The 20,165-nt window shown below is 43.1% G+C and overlaps 1 protein-coding gene across 3 annotated transcripts in view; it reads left to right on the top strand.

The window, feature by feature from the left end:
• The first annotated feature begins 700 nt into the window (after positions 1 to 700).
• Positions 701 to 20,165, top strand: part of LOC137356317 (Fc receptor-like protein 5) — a 57,330-nt gene continuing 37,865 nt past the window's right edge. Inside the window, exons 1-6 of one of the 3 annotated variants that reach the window (XM_068022198.1) lie at positions 701 to 760; positions 2,500 to 2,529; positions 6,985 to 7,257; positions 10,841 to 11,128; positions 13,261 to 13,527; positions 16,290 to 16,583. In XM_068022198.1, the coding sequence (XP_067878299.1) occupies positions 2,508 to 2,529; positions 6,985 to 7,257; positions 10,841 to 11,128; positions 13,261 to 13,527; positions 16,290 to 16,583 (1,144 nt within the window). In that variant the 5' untranslated portion in view covers positions 701 to 760; positions 2,500 to 2,507. The other 2 variants (XM_068022196.1, XM_068022197.1) reach the window with 2 other exon arrangements.

Below are 20,165 nucleotides of genomic sequence, written 5' to 3'. Positions count from 1 at the left end.
CCTCTCTGTGGCCTCGGGGTGACCCACCTCCTGGAACGTGCACCTCCCGAAAATATCCACCTCTTGTATGCCCTGGATTGGCTGCAGCCGCTCCCAAAAGTTCAGAAACCCAAAATATGAATTTGCTCAGCTGAACACAATTCTTTCACAGGTGGTTATTCAGACAGAAGCCTGGAGTTCCCACATGGCATTTGAATGGGAGGGAACAGATCTTAGCTCTCACGACATTTCAGTTAAAACATACTTACTTTTGTTAAAGATACATGCCCCTTAAAGTTTATATAAGTTTGTATTTAATTATCCCCTTCACCCTAATGCATTACTCATGCAGATTTTTATTTCATGCAATTCGTATTCTGTTTTACTTAGGTCATTTTAATTTCATCTCCTGTAGATTTTCCTAATTGCAGATTATTTATTGGTCTATTTGGTTATTTACTGATTCCCGTTGGTTTAAGTTACATAAAGCCTCATTTCCCCTTTGCACAGAATTCACAATCTCAACAAATTCACACTGTCATGTCTTCACTCTCTTTTCAATGCACTTTTTGTTTACCATATCAAGATCGCTGCCCTACAACCATATGACCATACGAATTAGGAGCAGAGGTAGGCCATTCAGCCCTTCGAGCCTGCTCCACCATTCAATAACATCATGGCTGATCCCTTTCGCTGTGCTTCTGCAAGCATCTCTTTGCCCAACAGCGCTGCACGGGCTCCAACTGGCCAGTCAACCTCCAACCACGACAGTTCACAAGAGGTCAGGGATCATTTGCAGTTGATAGGTTTTTAACGACCTCTGCCTTTTATGATTAGAAAGCTGTGTTAAATTTCAATTTGATACAAAGACACTTTCTGTAGCACACAACCATTGCAAACGCTGCATTGTTACGGAATAAGACATGCTTGAATGTAAGTAAGTATTCGAGTCATAGAGAATTACAGCACTGAAACAGGCCCTTCGGCCCACTGAGTCTGTGCCGGCCATCAACCACCCATTTATACTAATCCTGCATTAATCCAATATTCCCTACCACGTCCCCATCATCCCTCAATTCTCCTACCACCTACCTACACTAGGGGACATTTACAATGGCCAATTTACCTATTAACCTGCAAGTCTTTGGCTTTAGGAGGAAAATTGAGCACCCAGCGGAAACCCACGTGGTCACAGGAAGAACTTGCAAACTCCGCACAGGCAGTACCCAGAACCGAACCTGGGTCACTGGAGCTGTGAGGCTGCACCACTGTGCCCCTTCCTTCTTATGCCTCTCTAACAAAGTAAAATTGCTATTTTTTTCTCACCAATCTGCAACTGACTTTGCCTTATGTGGGAATCCCTTGTTTAATTTTGAACAGATGTCAGTACCTGCTTATCTATAGCAGGCAAGTTTACATTTTTCCAACCGAAGTACAAAGTAGCCTTTGCACATTGTCAGTAGGCAAGTCTAATTGCCCTTGTTTTGTTGCTGACAATATGCTATTATCTGGGAAATAGTATTGGCACACTTTCAAGTGTTGTCTCCAAGGCTTAATTTTTGATCAAATTTTCTATTGATAGCGTTATTTGTATATATAATTCCCACCCCCTCCCTCTTGCTCTCTCCCAGCTGTCTATTGCTAGGGTAAATTTTACGATGCATCAGCACGCTGCTCAGAATCTGCTCCGTTTATCAGATTGCACTAGTTATCACCATACTCTGTGTTAAAGGATTGGAAATACAGCATGCATTCTATTTTGATCCCATTAGCACCAGAGCGTTCATTGTCCCTCACAACCCCAGGCTAGCTTTTCTTCATTTTGTTACTTATTCTTTCATAAGATGTGGGCATCGCTGGCAAAGCCAGCATTTGTTGCCCATCCCTAGTTACCCTTGACAGCTGAGTGACTTGCTAAGCCATTGCAGAGGGCAGTTGGGTCAACCACATTGCTGTGTGTCTGGAGTCACATGTAGGCCAGACCAGGTAAAGACTCTTTCCACAAAGGCCATTAGTGAACCAGATGTGTTTGAACAACAATGAGTAATGGTTTCATGGTCACTATTACCGAAACTAGCTTTCAATTCCAGATGTATTAATTGAATTTAAATTCCACCAGCTGCCATGGTGGGATTTGATTTAAACTGGTGTCCCCGAGCATTAACCTGGACAGCTTGATTGCTAATCCAATGACATTAGCACGAAGCCACTGCCTCCTTGGGATGGGTGGGTTAGGGTAACTATTATGATGTATCCACACGATGCTCGCAATTCCCCCTGCTTAGCAGATTATACTGATTATTACCATTTTTTGCATTGAAAGTTTGGCAAGAAAGCATTGATTCTCATTTATTCATAAAACACAACGTTTGGTGAAAGATCAATATGTGCATTTCAGCAAGATCAATTAAGAAATATAGTTTAACTCATCATTTGTTCTTCTTTGTCAACCTAAGATCACGACAACTTAATGGAATCCTGTATATTACATTTCTGTGTCTATTTTCTTTTTCATTCCAGTGGAACTGATGCTTCGAGCGACAGCACAAGGTATGTTGAATTGAAAACATGCTACAATTGCCTTCGACTCTGAAATGAGTGACATGGCTATTCTCAGTTAAGGAACAAGTTCCATCTTGATATTTCTGTACTTGTTGGTTGATAATCTGTCTTTGCTTCCTAACACATCTTTTTTGCAATGATGGCAGGGTTTCCATTTCGATACTAACAAGGTATTTTAGAAGTTACATCAGCCAATATGGAAATTGGTAAAGAGGAACATAGGATTACACATAACCAAAGGACACACAATGTGGTCAATCCTGCCAGTTACAAATTTCAAGAATAGAAACCGATTCTTAGCTTAAATTCCACATTTTCACAACATCGGTAGCCGCCTGTCTCTTGTCGACTTCCCTAGATAGCAATTTCTAAAGATTCACCGGTCACTGTGTGAATTAGTAGAATGGTCTCTGAACTTATGTCAATGCTGGAGCTCTTCACTGGACAGTTAATATATAATGGGGGCAAGGGTAACTATTAAAGCAATGCTGGAAAACCTTTGCAGAATACAAATCTGCCCAATTTCTATTCAGCCACGGGATATGGGCGTCGCTGGTCCGGCCAGTATTTATTGCCCATCCCTAATTGCCCTTGAGAAGGTGCAGTCCACGTGGGGTAGGTACACCCACAGTGCTCTTAGGAAGGGAGTTCCAGAATTGTGGCCCAGCAACAGTGAAGGAATGGCAGATATAGTTCCAAGTCAGGATGGTATGTGGCTTGGAGGGGAACTTGCAGCTGGTGGTGTTCCCATGCATCTGCTGCCCTTCTCCTTCCAGGTAGTTTTTTGGAAGGTGCTGTTGAAGGAGCCTTGGTGCGTTGCTGTGGTGCATCTTGTAGATGATACACACTGCTGCCGCTGTACGTTGATCGTGGAGTGAATGTATGTGGATGGGGTGCCGAACAAGCAGGTTGCTTTGTTCTGAATGGTATCGAGCTTCCTGAGCGTTGTTGGAGCTGCAGGCACGTGGAGATTATTCCATCACACTCCTGACTTGTGCCTTGTAGATGGTTGACAGGCTTTGGGTGGTGAGGAGGTGAGTTACTCACCGCAGGATTGCTGGTGTCTGACCTGCTTTTGTAGCCACTGTATTTATATGGTTGGTCCAGGTCAGTTTCTGGCATGAACAAATAAATCTTGTATTTGTTGGCATGTCTTGCCTACATACCTTGCGTCCTAGGGTCGGAATTATGTCTCATTGTTAGTCATTTTTTTCATTGTAAGTATATACGGATCTTGTTTGATTCTACATATAAATTAACTCTTAGATACTTTAAATAAATTGTACCTCTGTGAACAGCAATATTATCCTTGATCAATACAGCTGCATCCCATCATTTATTTTTGCATTCCATACGCGGCCTATATACATTGCAGGCAGGAATTTTGACTTCCGGTCCTCGCGTGTGTTTAAGCCAGGTTTCTGTTTTACCTGTGATACCATAACCCAAGTGACAACTTCCACGTGTAGCTCGTCACATTTATATGTACAGTTCTTTGCAATGACACACATGAAAATACCATGCATGTCTACCCAGTTTTATTTTACTGCATCTACTCAAAAACAGAAAATGGAATTAATATGGACATGGACAAAAGAGCTAAACTCAAGTGGTGAGGTGAGAGTGACTGCCCTTGACATCAAGGCAGCATTTTACCGAGTATGGCATCAAAAAGCCCTAGAAAAACTGAGGTCAATGGGAATCAGGGGGGAAACCCTCCACTGGCTGGAGTCATACCTAGGATGGTTGTGGTTGTTGGAGGTCAATCATCTGAGCTCCAGAAAATCACTGCAGGAGTTCCTCAGGGTAGTGTCCTGGGCCCAACCATCATCATCTGCTTCATCAATGACCTTCCTTCAATCATAAGCTCAGAAGTGGGGATGTTCGCTGATGATTGCACAATGTTCAGCACCATTCGTGACTCCTTAGATACTGAGGCAGTCCGTGTAGAAATGCAGCAGGACCTGGACAATATCCAGGCTTGGGCTGATCAGTGACAAGTAACATTCGCGCCACACAAGTGCCAGGGAATGACCATCTCCAACAAGAGAGAATCTAACCATCTTCCCTTGACAGTCAACAGCATTACCATCGCTGAATCCCCCACTATCAACGTCCTAGGGGCTACCACTGATGAGAAACTGAACTGGAGTAGCCATATAAATACCGTGCTACAAGAGCAGGTCAGAGACTAGGAATCCTAAGGCGAGTAACTCACCTCCTGACTCCCCAAGACCTGCCCACCATCTACAAGGCACAAGTCAGGAGTGTGATGGAATACTCTCCACTTGCCTGGATGGGTGCAGCTCCAACAACAGACAAGAAGCTCGACATCATCCAGGACAAAGCAGCACGCTTGATTGTCACCCCATCTACAAACATTCACTCCCTCCACCACCGATGCACAGTGGCAGCAGTGTGTACCATCTACAAGATGCACTGCAACATTGCACCAAGGCTCCTCAGACAGCACCTTCCAAACCCACCACCTCTACCAACTAGAAGGACAAGGGCAGCAAATACATGGGAACGTCACCACCTGCAAGTTCCCCTCCAAGTCACACACCAACCTGACTTGGAACTATACCGTCATTCCTTCACTGTCGCTGGGTCAAAATCCTGGAACTTCCTTCCTAACAGCACTGTGGGTAGACCTACCCCAAATGGACTGCAGTGGTTCAAGAAGGCAGCTCACCACCGCCTTCTCAAGGGCAATTAGGGATGGACAATAAATGCTGACCTGGCTAGCGTCGCCCACATTCCATGAATGAATAAAAATAATAGGAACAGGAGGAGGTCATTCGGCCCCTCGAGGCTGCTCTGCCATTCAGTACGATCGTGACTGATCATCTACCTCAAAACCACCTGACCGTGCTATCCTAATAATCCCTGATTCCTTAATACCCAAGACTACTGATATCATTCTTCAATATACTCGAAGACTGAGCATCTGCGGCCCTTTGGGGTAGAGAATTCCACAGATTCACAACGCTCTGAGTGAAGAAATCTGGCCACATCTCAGGCTAAATAGTTTCCCCCTATCCCGAGACCTAGACTGCTGGTTCTAGACTCTCCGGCCAGGAAGGACTCAACATCTACCCTGTTCAGCCCTCAAAAAATGTTCGATGTTTCAAAGAGATCACCTCTCATTCTTCTAAACTCCAGCGATTTCGGCTGATACTAATCAATTTCTCCTCGTGGAATAGCCGTCTCATCCCAGGAAAGGGGAGAGGTCCTGTGCTTTCTTCACTTTCCATTGTTTTTTGCTCTGTACCTCTCCTGCTCTTCAATGCACCTGATCTCTTCCCTCTGTAGCCGCATCCTGGTAACCCTCCCCCTGTAAATTTAGTTAAAATCTTCCCCAAAACACTAGTCTGCCTCCCTACTAAGACATTGGCCCCCAGCACTCTTCAGCTGCAACCAGCCTAGCTTGTGGCAGTCCCTCCTGCACTTTCAATGCCCCAGGAATCTCTCCTGCGTCACTTCTCCAGCTACATTTCACCTGCTTTCGTGCTATCTCATAGTTGCAACGAAACAGTGAGCTGTAGGATTACAAATGTGATATCTATTCCCTGATGAATGCCTTAGCAATTCTCTTGATCTAACGTCTCTTGCTGCGTGGACAGCTCTTCAGCTCTGTAGTTTCAATGAGGATGTTACATTAGGAATAGGACCCATCACTGTGCCATGAGGTCAATAGTTATCTGAATGAAGAGATACGAGGGGATAAACTTCAAGTTAATGGTTAATATAATTATTCGGGATGTAAACAGGGCTGTTGGTTTCTTATTGCACATTTGTGCTACGACCCAAGACCAATTTCCCACCCTCGATCATACGGTTCTTTTTGGATCACTACATACTCACTACTAACTTAGAATGACTCAATCAGAGTATCAGTTGCCATTAGGCACCCACTTCAGGTGACATTCTGTTTTTGGGGGAATGCTAATAAATTGGCTTTATGTGGCTGCGATTCCCTTTATTAGGTGACGTTGGTTATCTCTTAGAAGTCGTATTAGTTAAGAAAATATCTTATTTCACTCGCTGGTTCAGGCATTCATCTTGGACAATAGTACAATACAGAGGGTGTCGCAATGGCCTTGAATGGAACTGAACATGGTCCAGTGCGTGTAACAACCAACCATTGCAATACCATCTGTTTGGAGCTTCCTCCCAGAACAAATTTCTATGTCATGTCACATTTGGCTGATTGCATTGCCCAGGAGCTGGATAATACCTCTCTCTGTTCACTCTATATGCAAAATCCAATGTGACTAACATTTTGTTATATGGGCAGCTCCTGACAGCCCTAATCAAACCCCAAAAACCATTGAACAACCTTTCAGATACATGCACTGTACATAAATGAACGGGAAACTAATTACAATTCCCAAATAACAAAATTAAAATGTCCTACTTGTTTTGTATTGAACTTCACAGCCAATACTGCAGGACCGATACTGACAATGACATCTCCTGGTGTGAGGTTTTTGACTGGAGACCGAATCACACTGGAATGTGATGCTGGAAGAGAGCTTCGCTCCAAGAAGTATATATGGAATTTCGATAATCAGGGTGACAGAGTGGGGAATAAAACGTATATCATTGCAGCAGCTGAAAAGAAGGATAATGGAACGTATAAGTGTAAAACCAAATCATCGACAGGCGCACAGAACAGCCCCTACAGTAACACCATTCTCGTGAATATCACTGGTAAGTAATTTTGGACTAAATAGTCCTTTAATATGTTAAGCTTTCGTAATTTAGCACTTGAATGAAGGAACATATAGGCTTAGACTAATTATGGCACAGAAGGAGGCCATTCGGCCAATGGAGTCTATGTTGCCTCTCTGTAGAGCAATCCAGTGAGACCCATTCCCCCGCTCCATTCCCGTGGCTCTGCAAGTTTCGCTGCCTCCTTTGAAATCCTTCATCGTCTTGAATTCCACTACCCTCGTAGGCAATGAGTTCCAGATCATTATCACTCGCTACATAAAGAAAGTTCTTCCTCACACCTCCATCCATCCCCCCAACCCCTCATCTCATGCCCAAAATCTTAATCCTGTGCCCCTTGCCCTTTTTCCATAAACAAATGGGAACAACCTTTCTTTCAATACCTTATCTAAACCTCTCATAATCTTGTACATATCTATCAATTCTCATTTAAAATATTTCAATTTTATTTTATATTTTAGAACGTGGTAGATATAGAGTTCAGAGATCTTCAATTCATGTGGATATATTAATGCAAACTTTGCCCCTGGCCATCACAATGCAGCAAGTTATCATGTCTCAAAGCCACAGCTGGAGAAGATCATACCCTATAAAGGTGGCTTGTTAACTCAGCAATTTACCGACTTTCAGTTCAAATGTACTGATGTTCATGAGAAATATCACAGCCTCAACCTCAAGGTGGAGAAATGTTCCTTAGACGGTATCACAAAACAGGCAATATCACATTGGCCATCCATTATTCAGTCTATTGACCTCAAATGAGTTTAGTGTTGGGTTAAGCAGGGAACAGGCGGCCAATGCAATATTTGTGTGGTATTCATAACCGCCCAAGTTGAAATTCTACACCTAGATGCTGCTTCCTTGAGAAGTGTGAGCGGAATATTCAGGGGACTATAATGTACTGTGGATTTAATACTGTCCATATTCACTACGATGCAAGATGAATTGTTTCCATATAATAGATTTAGTTAAGATCTGGGTGTCTCATTATACAAAGGCAAAAATTTTCATGGTGATAGCGACAGTTTAATGTCATTATCGCGCAGATAAGTGTTGCAACGTGTGCTGCAAGGGGGCATTGTCCAGGCTTTGCTGTCACAGAAAACATCCCAACTCAATGTGATGCTGTAAAAGGAAACGAGATTCCGGCTCATCCCCAGAAAATATGCATCTAATCAGCTGTAAACATTTTATTTTCCTACCCACTGATGTATTGTTTCTGTGCCACTGTCTTAGCTTATTGCCATTGACGGTTCAAACATATCTGTTTTGCTTTCTGAACACACGTCAATTGATTTTGGATAAGACAATTTACAATTCTTATGTTAAGGGGCTTTGAAGACCGCAGATGTCTTTGGGTAGATTTCAACAATCGAGAATGTTCATATTGCTACTACCCTTTGTGTGACGAAGTGTTTCCAGACATCACCCCTTAATGGCTTCACTCTGATCTTGTGGGTATGCCACCTTATTCTGGACTCCCACGCCAGAAGATGTACTTTCGCTTTCTTTACCCGATTGCAAACACTTCAATTACATTGCCTCATGATGTTCTATATACAAGGGTGAACAAGCTGTATCTGTGTAGTCTGCCCTTCTAAGTCAAGCCTGTGGGTTTTGTTGAAATCTGTGCTGCACACACTTCAAAGCTAAATTAAAGCCGACAGAGCGCGGTATCAGCACTAATTATATATTTTTTACACTGTTCAAGCCTCAGGTACATCTCATTCAACGTTTTTTTTTCACAGCGAACAAAGAGCATTGAACAGTGGAAGCCCCCGTCAGTTCAGTGATTTCTATGATTTTCATCTACAAGGGCTTCAGCAGCGCACATGTCACAGAATCACAGAATTGCTACAGCACTGAAGGATGCCATTCAGTCCATCATGTCTGCACCAGTCATCCTAATAAGCAATTCACCTAGTGCCATCCCCCGCCTTCTCCCCATAACCCTGCACATTCTTCCTTTTCATATAACTGTCTAGTTCCCTTTTGAATGCTTCAGCTAAACCTGCCTCCACCACGTTCTCAGGCAGTGCATTCCAGACCTTAACCACTCGCTGCATGTAAACGTTTTTCCTCATGTCACTTTTGCATCTCTTGCCAAATATTTTAAATCTCTGCCTTCTCGTTCTCGATCCTTTCACCAGTGGGAACAGTTTCTCTCTATCTACTCTATCTGGACCCCTCATGATTTTGAAACCGCTATTAAATCTCCTCTCAGCCTTCTCTTCTCCATGGAAAACACTCCCAACTTCTCCAACCCATCTTCATAACTGAAATTCCTCCTCCCTGGAACCATTCTCGTGCATCCTTCCTTCACCCTCTCTAACGCATTAATATCTTTCCTAAAGTGTGGCGCCCAGAACTGAAGCTGAAGCTTTCTTATACAAGTTTCTTATACAAGTTCAACATAACCTCCTTGCTCTTGTACTCTATGCCTTTATTAATAAATCCCAGGACACTGTATGCTTTATTAACCGCTCTGTCAATCTGCCCTGTCACATTCAATGATGTATGCACATGTACATGCAGGTCCCTCTGCTTCTGCACCCCTTTAGTATTGTACCTTTTATTTTATATTGCCTCTCCATGTTGTTCCTACCAAAATGAATCTCTTCACATTTCTCTGCATTGAACTTCATCTGCCGCCTATCCGCCCATTCTACCAATGTATCTACGTTTTTTTGAATTTCTGCACTATCCTCCTCACAGTTCACAATGTTTCGACGTTTTGTATCATCCCCAAACTTTGAAATGGTGCTCTGTACACCAAGGTCTAGATCCATTAATAAATAGCAGGAAAAGCAAGGGTCCCAACAGTGATCCCTGTGGAATGCCACTGCAATTCTTCCTCCAGCCCGAAGAACATCCATCAACTACTACTCTTTGTTTCCTATCATTCATTCAATTCCACATCCATGTTGCTATCATCGTGTTTAGTCCATGAGCTACTACTTTGCTCACAGGTTTGTGGAGGGACGGGAAATAACTGAAAGCAACTTCTGGATTACTGCATTTAACTGTGCCTGTGCAGATGCTGGAAGTTGCAGGCACTTTCACGGAATCGTGACGGCGACAGTTGACAGTTCTGTTGTCATTATAATCGCAAGATCCAAACAAATCTATCGCTCCTGAGGCACGTTGTTCTGGAATTGAAAACAATGAGGAAGCATGTAACAGCATAAAAATAGGATCAAGAGCAGGCCACAAGGCCAATCGAACCTATTCTGCCATTCAATAAGGTCATGGCTGAGCTTTGAGCTCAGGGGAACCTCCCTGCACTCTCACCTGACCTTCGGTTCCCTTAGTATCCAAAAACCTGCCGGGCTCCATATGAGCTGTACACAGAACGCTACAAAGCTTTAACATAACTTTAACATCTTTGACTGAAATTCAACATGCCTCTAGACTTTGTAGTTGAGGCCCGTTTCATTTGGAAGAGGTGAACTCCCCGCTGCTGTGACTCAACTAACAGATATATATTACAAAGCACATGCGGTGATTATTTAAGTTTTTATTGTATGCTCTGTTATTAATTTAGGTGATTTCCTTTCAACAGATCCTGATAAAGAAATGAAGATTGAGGCTGAACCAAAATTATTGTGGCCGGGGCAAAGTCTATTGTTGACGTGCAAATTCTCATACCTTTTACAAGGTGAATTGATTTACTCCTTTTACCGAGAAGGTTCTCGTCTAACTGAGATCCGCTCCTCGAACAAGAGTGTGTCATTTAAAATGGAGCATGTTACCTTGGAGGATAATGGAAGGTATCGCTGTGAAGTACGCTTTGCTAATTATCCCAGTGGACGTGTATACTCATCTGCCTACACTCCTGTGATGGTTAAAGGTTAGCGTTCTGATATATTCTAAACAAACAGTAGTAATAGCATTGCCCATCGTGGTTGAAATTCCCCTTCGGCGGTAAGATAAAAGATAAGCTGGTTTACACATGACCAGATTTAATTTCCGTTAAAGTTATTAGAAAACTGAATGGTCAAATTGTCTTTACGAAACAGTTTGACTGGATATTAGCTTAGTTGATTAACCCAAAATTCTTCCATAGTGGCCGATGAGGAGAAATGCCCAGTACCGTCCCCTGCAGTTTTCCTTGCTTGAAATGGACTGATTTGCATAATGACCCATCCACGGTGGCTGATCACCGTTATTTATGTGAGGCAAGGGAGGAGATTGCAGGGGCTCTGACGTAAATTTTTAAATCCTCTCTGGCCACCGGAGTAGTGCCAGAGGACTGGAGGTCAGCGAATGTGGTACCGTTATTCAAGAAGGGTAGTAGGGATAAAACCAGGTAATTACAGGCCAGTGAGTCTAACATTAGTGGTTGGGAAACTATTGGGAAAATATTCTGAGGGACAGGATTACTCTCCACTTGGAGAGACAGGGATTAATCAAGGATAGTCAGCATGGCTCTGTTAGGGGGAGATCATGATTGAACTTTTCGAGGAGGTGACTAGTTGTGTAGATGAGGGTAAATCAGTTGATGTAGACTGCTTCGACTTCAGTAAGGCTTCTGATAAGGTCCCGCATGGGAGATTGGTTAAGAAGGTAAAAGCCCATGAGATCCGGGGCAATTTGGCAAATTGGTTCCAAAATTGGCTTAGTGGAAGGAGGCAGAGGGTGATGGTCGAGGGTTGTTTTTGCGAGTGGAAGCCTGTGATCAGTGGTGTACCACAGGTATCTGTGCTGGGACCCTGCTGCTGGTGTACTTTAATAATTTAGACGTGAATATAAGAGGTATGACCAGTAAGTTTGCAGATGATAGGAAAATTAGTGGTGTCATAAATCGTGAGGAGGAAAGCTTTAGATTACAGGACGATATAGATGGGTTGTTAAGATGGGTGGAGCAGTGGCAAATGGAATTTAATCCTGAGAAGTGTGAAGTGATGCATATTGAGAGGACCAACAAGGCAAGGGAGTATACAATGGACGGTAGGACTATAGGAAGTACTGAAGGTCAGAGGGAGTTTGGCGCACTTGTCCATAGATCACTGAAGGCAGAAGCACAAATAAATAAGGTGGTTAGGAAGACATATGGGATGTTTGTCATTATTAGCAAAGGCATAGAATATAAGAGCAGAGTGGTTATGATGGAGTTATACAAAACACTAGTTCGGCCACATCTGGAGTACCGTGTACATTTCTGGTTGCCACACTATAGTAAGTATGTGGTTGCACTGGAGAGGGTACAAAGGAGATTCACCAGGATGATGCGTGGGCTGAAGCATTTCAACTATGAAGAGAGACTGAAAAGGCTAGGGCAGAGCAGAGAAGGCTAAGGGGGACCTTTTTGACATATACAAACTTATGAGCGGCATTGATAGAGTAGATATGAAGAAAGATTTTCCCACAATGGAGGCATCACTAACCAGGATGCAGAGATTTAAGGTAAGGGGCAGGAGGTTTAGAGGGGAGTTGAGGTTTTCTTTTCACCCAGAGGGTGGTTGGAATCTGGAACACACTGCCTGAAGGCGTTGTAGAGACAGGAACCCTCACAACGTTTAAGAAGTATTTAGATGAGCACTTCAAACGTCATAACATATAAGGCTACGGGCCAAGTGCTGGAAAATGGGATTAGAATAGATAGACTTGATGGCTGGCACGGACACGATGGGCCGAAGGGCCTGTTTCTGTGCTGTATAACACTATGACTCTATTTACCTCTATTGAGGACAAGTGTACCCAGTCACTGTCACAGCAGAAACCTGACAGTACTAGAACTGAATATTAGGTGAATGTACAACAGGCAACTTATCCCACGTCATCAGTTTTACACCACTGCCCGACGCGAATTTCTTTATATAATGGCCAGTTCTATACTGCTGACTATGCTCTGTCCCAATGTCAAATTCTACACGTTTACCTGGCTCTATTTTTAACAAATGGTAATTGGTCTCAGCCAGTGTCTCTGAAATACAGAATGATCATCAGCAGTCATCTATTTTCCCTCTGTACTAATTTCAGAAAGTCCAGTGAGGCTGTCTGTAGAACCTAAAACACAAAAGGATGGTGATACTATTACACTGAGATGTTTGTGCACGGATTTTCTTCTGCATTGTGGCGAACAATATGTCGTCTACAGAAACAACAGCTTTCTGGCTTCCATTTCTATGATTCCTGGCATTCATCGAATCCAAAACGCTACCGTGATGGATTCTGGATGGTATCATTGTGTAGCTTCCAGCAACGATGAAGAATATACATCTAGAGTCGTGGAAATCATTGTCAAGAGTAAGTAAAGCATGTTTGGAGAGTGTGATCCACGGCTAAAATTTGGTTTCGAGCGGTGGCACAGAACAAGGGGATTCGGGAGTCCGGTCCACGCAGCAGCTGATATTTAATTCCATTGAATGCAATGGAACTGAATTCGTTCGATTTGTTCTCCCGAGAAATTGGTTCGATTGGGGTGATTTGTATTCTGACCTATCTGCGATGGTTGATCGCCAGTATTCACCTTTGTTAGGCCAAATGACCTCCTGTGCAATTCTATGCAATTCTAGGAGCAGGTTGCTACGGTTCAGTGCACGTACTGTGAATGTCATACGAATGTTAGTGCAATATGAGGAAGTCATGTCTATTAATGGCGTCATGTTGAGAAGTGTTGCTGATATGATTGGTGACCTTAGGTTTTGTTATGTTCCCTGCAAACAACAACAAAGCAAAATAAGCCAAATATAACGAACGACTACAGAAAACATGAACATGATTTTACGTTCATAACTTTTGGTTTAACAATCACACTGAAAATTAACATACATTAAACACGAATTACCAGATAACTCACAGTCAAGATATCGCAAATTATACATTCATTATCAGATACAACAAAGACGGATCACACGATTTACTGGGCAGTCTACTTCGCCTGTATGGCACCAAATGAGTGGCACACGGATCTTCAAAACTCTGAAATTCCTCAAGTAGATCCTGTCACAAATTCCCAACTGATAGCTCTTCCCTTTTAGTTCCAAAATCCACAGGAATAGTTCCGATTGAATCTAATGCAAATCCGATGGATTGCCTTCAGAAAGTAGTATTTTGTGTATAAGAGTGATTTGAGACATGACTTGCAGTGACTGTCGTGTGACTGGGAGGAACAAGTGACTTTATAGAAATTTAGAAAGATTTACAGCACAGATGGAGGCTATTTGGCCCACCATGTCCGCACTGGTCGAAAATGAGCAATCCAGTCCAATCCCATCTGCTGCCTATTGGTCGATTGACATAGTTCGTAGTTATGGCACATCAAGTGCGTAGCCAATGGCTTTTTTTAATACGATGCGTGTTTCTGCCTCTACTACCCTTTCAAGCAGAGGGTTCCAGACAGCCACCACCCTCTGGATGAAGAAACAAAATCTTCATCAACTCCCCTCTAAACCTAATACCAATTACCATAAATCCATGACTCCAGTTATTGACCTCTCTACTAACAGAATTAGCTTCTCCCTATCCATTCTTTCTACACCCCTCTTTATTTCAGATAACTCAATTAAATCTCCCCTTAGCACAGACTGTTCCAAAAAAAAAACCCAGCCTATCAAATCCTTCCTCATCACTGAACGTTCTGCATTCCTCGCAGAATCCTCAAAAATCCAACCTCTCCAGTGTGATCACAAGCTTCCTGTAATGTGGTGACCAGAACTACACGCCGTACTCTAGCTGCAGACTAACCAGTGTTTTTACAGTTTTAACATGACCTCACTGCTCAAATGTTTCATACCTCGGCAAATGAAGGAAGGCATCCCGTATGTTTTCTCCACCACCTTATCGACCTAGCTTGCTACTTTCAAGGATCTGTAACATACAATCTAAGGACCCTCTGTTCTGTACATTTTTTCGAACCCTATCATTTACTTTGTATTTCCTTGCCTCGTTTGTTCTTCACAAACTCATTACCTCACTCTTGTCTGGTGTGGATGCCATTTGCCAGTTGTCTGCCCCATGGCCTCTCTTGTGATATCTTCCCGCAGTCTATAGCTTTCTCCCTGATTATAAACCACACCAGCATTTTTTACATCATCTTCAAACTTCTTGATCATGCCGCCTACATGTAAGTCTAAGTCATTGATACACAATTTAGATGGATGGTTCTCAAAGCCCTCCAGCACTGGGGTTTTCCTTGCCCCATGTTTGGATCTGTTGTAATCTAAGTTATAGGATTGATTGCTCTAGTTAGTCAAGTATAGTAGAAAGTGAACTAAACGGATATTTTTACTCTCACTCGTCCAATTTTCCTCGTTTGTACGTGTTTGTCTGAGAGCGACACTCATTTAACTCGATTCCTTTCTTTCTCTTTCTTTTGAAGCGCACTCTGATCACTCTTCTCCCTTTAGAATGATAAAGAAATTGGATTATGCGCTTCAGTCATAACGGAAGTACATAGTTCAGGACCCTTAGCTGGACCTGCATCCCATTATCAGGTTTTGAGTCGTAGAAAAAAAGGGAGAGTTGCATTTCTATAGCGCCTTTCACGGCCTCAGGCATTCCCAAAGTGCTTTGCAGCCAATGAACTATCTTGGGAGTGTAATATAGGAAACTCAGAAGCTACTTTACACTTCACGAGTGCAGTTCCTGCAAGCAGCAACATGATAATCACCAATAAATCTACTTTTGTGATGATGATTGAGGGACAGACTGGCCAGGTCACCAGGAAACAACATGGCAGTGTGCGCTTTTACCTTCACCTGAGAGAACAGATAGAACATTACTGTAACATCGCATGCAAACAACAGCACAGCCGACAGTATAATGCTCCCTAATCTCGATATAGACTACCAGCTTGGATCTTTGCACATATATCCCGAGCGTGGGACTTAAACCCATAACCTACTGACTCAGAGACATGACAGCTACCAACCACGCCACTGAAAACTGTCGGTTAAGGGTGAAAGACATTTGTTCAAATGATAGCCACTGGTCGTGTTATTTCGCAGACATGTAACTTGCTGAATGTAAGTTATTTCCACTCGAATTTATGACTTTTTTTCCTACAGAAATTCCAGTCGCTAACACACAGCTGCATATCATCCCGAGTGGTGGCAAAATAAGAGAAAGAAGCAATCTGACCCTGACGTGCTCAGTCACTGAAGGTTCTACACCAATACAGTACACCTGGTACAGAGGAGGGACGGAATTTCACAATGAAACATCATCCAGCAAAGAGGTTGCATACAAGATCTACCATTTTAATGAAAGCAACGAGGGTCAATATAGCTGCAGTGCTATTAATAATGCGGAGGGGATGGACTTCGCCATTTGCAGCCGAGCAGTTCAACTGATGGTTGAAGGTGAGGCAAACCAACACTGAGAATCATTGTGATAATATAACAATTATTACTTTGAATAATACTCATAGAGTTATTTATGACACAGAAGGAGGCCATTCGGCCCATCGTATCCAGACCGGCTCTCCATGGAGCTATGCAGTCAGTCCCACTTCCTGACTTGATCCCGTAGCCCTGCATGTCTCTTTCGCTCAGGTGGCCATCCAGCTTCCTCTTGAAGTCATTGATTATCTCTGCTTCCACCACCCTTGTAGGCAGCGAGTTCCAGGTCGTTACCACCCACTGCGTAAAAAAAAACCCTGCCCCATGTTCCCCTTGCATCTTTTGTCCAAAACATTCAATCTGTGTCCCGTAGCCCTCTCACCATAAGTTATTGGGAACAGGCTTTCCTTGTATAATTTATCTAAGCCTGTCATAATCTTGTACACTTCTATTAAATCTCCTATAAATCTCTTTTTTTTTGTTGAGGAGAACATACACAGCTTTTTCAACCTAACCCTGTCACAAAAATCCTCCATCCCTGGAACCCTTCTGGTAAATCACCTCTGCACCCTCTCAAAGAGATGGAGGCGGTCACCCTTCCTGAAGTGTGGTGACCGGAACTGGATGCAGTACCTCAGTGAGGCCTAAGTAGAGCTTTATAAGGGTTCTGGATAACTCCCCTATTTTTGTATTCAATTCGATAGTGCCCATTTCACCTTATCACCAATATTTCACAACCCACTCAAATAGAGACAAAATTACAACACCAATCAACGTAATATAAGAAGAAACAACAGAAGTAGTGAAGAAGAAAGCATTAATCAGTTCAAATATCTAGTAGGGCCCTCAATTAAAGGATTCATGACTATTCTGTACATGATTGTTAGACTGAGACAAGGTTAAAAATAAAATAAAAGGCACGATCAGTTGTTCCTTTCCTTATGCCTGTGTGGAATGAGTTGTCATGTGGCAGATGCAATTTAATGCAGAGAACACTAAGCATACGGGATTCTGGGCTTTATAAATAGATATCAATAGAGTACAATAGCAAGGAAAACCTGGTTCGGCCTCAACTGGAGGCTTGTGTCCACTTATGGGCAGCACACCTTAGGAAAGATGTGAATACAGTCGAGAGCGTGTAGAAAAAGATTTACAAGAATGGTTCCAAAGATGAGAAACTTCAGTTATGTGGACAGATTAGAGAAGCCGGGGCGGTTGTCCCTCGAGAAGAGAAGGCTGAGAGGAGACTTGATGGAGGCGGTCAAACTCATAAGGGGTCTGAACAGAGTAAACATGGAGAAACTGGTCCCGTTGTCGGAAGGATCGAGAACCATAGGACACCAATTTACCAAAAGACACAACGGCGACAGGAGGAACAACATTTTTATTTTAATTTGGTGGGTAGTTGGCAACTTGAATGGACTGCCTGTGAGTGTGTTGGATGGAGATTCAATCAAGATGTTCAAAAGAGAAATGGATAATTATCTGAAGAGAGAAAAATGCAAAGCTACAAGTAAAGTCAGGGAAGGTGCTACAATGGACACAATGGACCGCATGGCATCCTCTGTGCTGTAGCCATTCTATAACTCTATGGTTCTGGCAAGTCATTTCTGTTCAATTATATTTCTTATATCGCCCAAGACGCATTTCTACACTCAAGGTGCAACGTTCCACTTGAACATATAATTTGTGAAACCTTGTAAAAAGGCGTTTGTTGCCTCTGTAATTAGTTTTAATGCTTGAAATTTATTCACTAATGGAATGATTTTTATCCCAGTCCCAGTCAGGTGCCCATCCCTCACCTCAGATTTTAATAGCTCTATTGTTGCTATCGGAGACCTGGTGATATTTACATGCAAGGCCCTGAGAGGTGCACCGCCCATACATTGCCTCTTCTATTGTGGCCATCAGCTCGTCACCAACAAGACAGTCATTGACACTGGGAGAGGGATTTTCACCTTCACTGTGCAGTCTGAGGGTGAAGACGGCGTGTATTCCTGTGGCGCTGCAAATGGAATCACTGCTGTTAGCGGCTGCAGCGAGACAGTGACCTTCACTGTAGCAGGTTTCCTCTAAGCCAAAGTTTCTTTTTTCTCTGATTTTCAAGTGTGGGATCACAGCATGTTAAAGGGTTGGTGTAGACATTTGATAACACTGCATGGCAGTCGACTCAACCACCCATTTTATGCACTTTCCAATATCCATTTCCATTGATATCAATGGAATTGCATATCAGTTGAGGTGTATCACTTGGTGGCTGATACAATATGTCCTATGTCCACAATGAATTCATGTTCCTTAAATGCTCTTTTCTCTACTCTGTAACCTTTAATCACATGTATCTTCCTAATACTGTTGCAAAAGTTATTGACTCCCACAGTTCTATTAGGAACTGGCTTTTTATCCAGCAACAGTGAAGAAACGGCCGAAATATTTCCAAGTCAGAATTGTGTGTGGCTTGGAGTGGAACGTACAGGTGGTGTGTGTTTTCATGCCTCTGCTGCCCTTGTCCTTCTGGGTGGTACACACTGCTGCCACTCTGCGTCTGTGGTGATGGGAGTGAATGTTGAAGATGGTGGATTGGGTGCCAATCATGCGGGCTTCTTTGTCTTGGATAGTGTCGAGCTTCTTGAGTGTTGTTGGAGCTGTACCCATCCAGGCAAGTGGACAGTATTCCATCACACTCCTGACTTGTGCCTTGTAGATGGGTGGACAGACTTTGGGGAGTCGAGAGCCGAGTAACTCGCCTCAGAATTCGCAGCCGTTGACCTGCTTTTGCAGCCACAGTATTTATATTACAGATCCAACTCCGTTTTTGGTCAATAATAACCCCCAGGATGTTGATAGTGGAGGAATTCAGCGATCGTAATGCTATTGAATGTCAAGGGGAGATGGTTAGATTCTCTCTTGTTGGACCTCGAATTCAATCTAAGCAAACCTGTGGCTATAAATGGATCTCAGGCAGTGGTGCAAAATGGCCGATCTGGGGTCGGCCACCAGTTAAACGCAATCACTGATATTCATCCACACTGCAGTCAATCCAATTAGTTATCAGGCAGACGCTGAATAGAACGGGTGACAATCTGGCAGCACCCATTTTGCACGAACATCTGGCGAAACCTAAACTGAGCATCACTGAGATGCTTATTTGTAAGTACGTGCTGCTTGATGGTATGTGCCTGGATATAATGGGCGGAGTTATAACTTTTGCTGATTGTCTAAGATGACTGATATGATATTGGTACCTGCATTGCACATTTCTTGATGCTGGTCGGGGTTCCAAATGATATATCTGGATAGCAAATTGACTTGCCTTTAGCCGAGGCATAGAATATAAGAGCAGGGAGTTTATGATAGTGCTGTATAAAACGCTAGTTCGGCCACAGATGGAGTACTGTGTACAGTTCTGGTCGCCACACTATTGGAAGGATGTGATTGTACTGGAGAGGGTGCAGAGGAGATTCACATGATGATGCCTGGGCTGGAGCATTTCAGTTATGAAGAGACACTGGATAGGCTAGGGTTAGTTTCCTGAGAGCAGAGAAAGCAGAGGGGGGACCTGATTGAGGTATAAAACATTATGGGAGAGATTGATAGGATTGA

This window comes from Heterodontus francisci, chromosome 45, assembly GCF_036365525.1.
Source record: "Heterodontus francisci isolate sHetFra1 chromosome 45, sHetFra1.hap1, whole genome shotgun sequence".
Lineage (NCBI taxonomy): Eukaryota > Metazoa > Chordata > Chondrichthyes > Heterodontiformes > Heterodontidae > Heterodontus > Heterodontus francisci.
The sequence above is the reverse complement of the archived record's forward strand: the minus strand, read 5'-3'. Positions and strand labels throughout refer to the sequence as shown.